The 4064-nt window shown below is 46.2% G+C and overlaps 1 protein-coding gene across 1 annotated transcript; it reads left to right on the top strand.

Annotated features, from left to right (window-relative positions):
• The first annotated feature begins 320 nt into the window (after positions 1 to 320).
• Positions 321 to 1091, top strand: LOC119351952 (transcription factor MYC2-like). The gene has a single exon (XM_037618717.1). The coding sequence runs from the start codon at positions 321 to 323 to the stop codon at positions 1089 to 1091; it is 771 nt and encodes a 256-aa protein (XP_037474614.1).
• Positions 1092 to 4064: the final 2973 nt, after the last annotated feature.

Genomic DNA, 4064 nt, shown 5'->3' with positions numbered 1-4064 from the left:
TAACAGAGAAATACTTAAATACCTCGACTACCTAATTCTTTCATTTCTCGAGTAACAAAAGCATAGGCAAAAGAATGCCTTCTGGAGTCAAAAGCCAACTTGATCTCAGCCTCGATATTTAGCTGCCGCAATAAAGTTTCGTCTGTCACTTCATATGATTCTAAGCCGCTACTGTCACTTCATAAGACAATTAGATGCGTCTAGGCCACTGCTTCGAAATAGATGTGGCAGCAGTATATAAACACACCCAAGCGATCATATGATTCATATATCTGCTTGTCACTTCCAAGCGATAGAGTAGTGATATCGAGCTGCCGTCCATGGACGATCTCCTCTCTCCGTGCTCCTCCTTCCTTCCACCCTCACCGTCCTCCCACTTCTCCACCGTAGGCCAGCAGGTGCTCGAGTTCGTGTCCCGGGAAGTTCCCGAACAATGGCTGTTCGACGACGGCACGATGTGCCAGAACGCGGACAGGGAGCTGTCTCCCACAGGGAGAACGCTCCTCCGGAGCGCTGAGCTCTCCGAGCTGCCACCGAGCCTCCCGGCAACGCTGCAGTGCCAAACCAAGCGGCGGGGCCGGAAACCCGGGCCCCGCTCTGACGGTCGCCATAGCGCGGTCAGCCACGTGCAGGCCGAGCGGCTGCGCCGCGACAAACTGAACCGTCGGTTTTGCGACCTCCGAGCTGCCGTCCCCAACGTGTCCCGTATGAACAAGGCATCACTCCTGGCAGACGCCGTCGCCTACATCGCGGAGCTGCGCTCCCGCGTGGCGCGCCTCGAGGACGAGGCCAACAAGGAACTGGAGCAGAGCTCTGTGGCCGCTTCCAAGTTCCTGCAGGTAGATGAAGCGGTGGACGTGCGGATGGTGGGAAGTGACGCGGCCGCGGTGCGTGTGACCACAGCGGCCAGCCACGCTCCGGCGCGGCTGATGGGCGCGCTCCGGTCGCTGGAGCTGCAGGTGCAGCATGCCTGCGTTAGCCGCGTGCAAGGCGTGACCCTGCAGGACGTCGTCGTGGACGTGCCACCCTCGATGCAGGACGCCGACGGCCTCCGCTCGGCGCTGCTCCAGACGCTGCAGGACAGCGCCTAGGCCGCAAGAGTGATGGGGGTAATAAAGGAGATGAAATGGACGTCTATACCATCATCGTTAATTATGTTTCCTGCTGTTATACATGAAATAAATTGCCCATTATCAACGTAGACGGTGTAGTCACAGACTGCGGAATATTTATGTACGTAGCGTCGCCCCATCCACCACTCCGTATTATTACTTGTGCTCTACTACTTTTAAAATGATTAAAATACTTGAGAGGTGATTCTCCACCACATATGAGGCTGGTCATAGTGGGGAGTAACTTAGACTAGTAACATACATATGTTACTAGTCTATGTTACTACCTTCATAGTGGGTAGTGTCATAGGTGTGGTAACATAGTTGCTTTCATTTATTACTTTGTAGACTCATTATGCATTGGAAACCGCTATGTGATGGTAACATATTATGTTACTCTATTTGCCTCTCTCCTCATTAACTACTTGCCACATCATCATTTTTGCTTATGTGGCATCTATGTTACTATCTATGTTACTCCCACTATGACCAGCCTGAGCACAGACGGTGTAGTCAAATCCACATGTTCATTTGCCCTCTTGTGCACCTCTCTCTCTCTCTCTTTGAGAAACTCTTTTGTTTTTTTTGAGAAACTCTTGTGCACCTGTTTTAGGCTAGTCATAGTGGGAGTAATTTAGCTAGTAACATAACACATCCCAAGACAAGTTTGCTTATGTGGCACCTAATTAATGAGGAGAAAGGTGTTTGGAGTAACATATTATGTTACCATCACATAGCGCTTCTCAAGAAATGTTGAGTCTATAAGCTAATAAATGCAACCATATATGATACTACTTCTATGACACTTTGCACTATAAAGATATTAACATAGACTAGTGTCATATGCATGACACTAGTCTAAGTTACTCCCCGCTATGACCAACCTTAGTGGATCTTGTGCAAGTTCAACTATAGAGCCACCAAGCGGTGGTTTCAGTGTAACCCTATAGGCTATAGCCCAGGACCATCGGTTACTCTTTTATTGAATGCCTTGTACAAAATGCCCCTGTAGCATCCACACATTTCAAGATTCCTTACGGTTTAAGAGCATGTTTTAATACGGTGTTGTAGCTGTCGGAACAATGCAAATTATACACTTTTGGAAATATATCAACAACACGAAACTTTTTCATGTAGAACATTATTCCTAATTTCTTATGGTTTAAGAGTAATTTTTAAAATATGTCAATCTCGAGTTACTTTTTGTTTTGTTTTTTTAGTCTAACCCGTTGTGAACTAGCAAAGTACGAATGCCGATGCAGTTCACTATCCCGAAAACAAACATAACCAAGTGCAGCTCACATATGGGGAATGAACTACGGCATGACGAGAAGTGAACTGCATGACTTTTTTCTAACGTTTTTAGTTTGTCTGAACTAGGGGGCGAAGCAAGTGGACTGCATTGTATATCTACATTAATATTTGCTTTCTTTTACTACATGTGGCGACATAGCAAAACTGTCGGGAGATAGATGTTCACCGGGGACGAGGAAACAAAGGGACTGTTTGGTTGGAGACTAGTGTGGCCAAGCCAACGTGTGGCTAGTTGAAATTGCTAGTTATCAACTAGAGGGGGTGAATAGGCGATTTTAATGAAAGTCTTCAAAACATGAGGTGTTTGAAGACAACAGTAGAAATGAACCTATTGATAGGCAGCAAAAGATAGACTACACTAGACAAGTCATAGTCAAGTAAGCAATGTAGTGAAAGCACGAAGACTATCAGCAGCTAGGTAGTAGGGATCAGGATGAAAGACAGTATAAAGCCAAACAGGAAATAGTCTTCACTCAGTGAAGTCAAACAGATCAGACAAGCAAACAATGACTCACGGAGACAAATAGTAAAGTAAAGGGAAGTGAGGGATAGAACCAGTTGCTTGGTGAAGACAAGAATTTGGTAGACCAGTTCCAGTTGTTGTGACAACTGTACGTCTGATTAGGGAGGCTGAGATTTAACTCAGAAGACTGCATCTTCACCTTATTCCCCCTGAGCTAAGGACACCCAATCATCACCCAATCACTCTGGTAAGTCTTCGAGGTAGACTTCCAAACCTTCACAGACTTCGTTCACCGGTGATCCATAATGACACTTGGATGCTCAGAACGCGATGCCTAACCGGCTAGAGGATTCACAGTCCTCAAGTGTAACAAGTCTTCAGGTCACGCGGACAGAAAGACTTAAGTGATGCCTAACACTCTTTGGCTATGGGTGTTTTGGGCTTTGTCCTCGCAAGGATCTCTCTCTCTCTCTCTCTCGAATGCTTCGGAGGTGGGTTTCTCTCAAACGACAAAAGCCGTGTACTAACTCTAAGCGGCCACCAATTTATGGTGTAGGGGTGGCCTATTTATAGCCAGGAGGCAACCCGACCTGATGTGTCCGAAATGACCTTGTGTCACTAAGGAACCGACACGTGTCCAATGGTCGGATTTCAAACACATGCGGTAGCTTTACTTGGGCTACAAGCAAAGCTGACTCATCCAGCTCTGCATAAGATTTGCTCTCATTGTCTTCGCTCGAAGACATAGGATTTTGGTTGAGCATCACATCAGTCACTCTGACTTTTGTTCACTTGGACCCCACTTAACAGTACGGTGGTTCCTATGACTCAACAAAGAAAAAAGGAAACTACGAAACAACTATGTCATCGCACTCCATAGTCTGAATGTCTTCACATGTCATAATCTTCATCGTGAATATCTTCATGAACCACCATTGTCTTCAATGTCTTCACACATTTTTAGGGGTCATCTCTGGTAGGTAAACCGAATTAATAAGGGACTACTACTTGTGTTGTCCTGCAATTCTCACAAACACATTAGTCCCTCAACCAAGTTTGTCGTCAATACTCCAAAACCAACTAGGGGTGGCACTAGATGCACTTATACCAGTCACACAAGTATGGCAAGTCACAGAAGTGTGGCTGAGAAATTGGACGCCAAACTTTGGCAAAAG

The sequence above is a fragment of the Triticum dicoccoides genome, chromosome 2A, assembly GCF_002162155.2.
Source record: "Triticum dicoccoides isolate Atlit2015 ecotype Zavitan chromosome 2A, WEW_v2.0, whole genome shotgun sequence".
In the NCBI taxonomy this organism is placed as follows: Eukaryota; Viridiplantae; Streptophyta; class Magnoliopsida; order Poales; family Poaceae; genus Triticum; species Triticum dicoccoides.
Note: the sequence above shows the minus strand (reverse complement) of the source record. Positions and strands in the feature narration are given on the sequence as shown.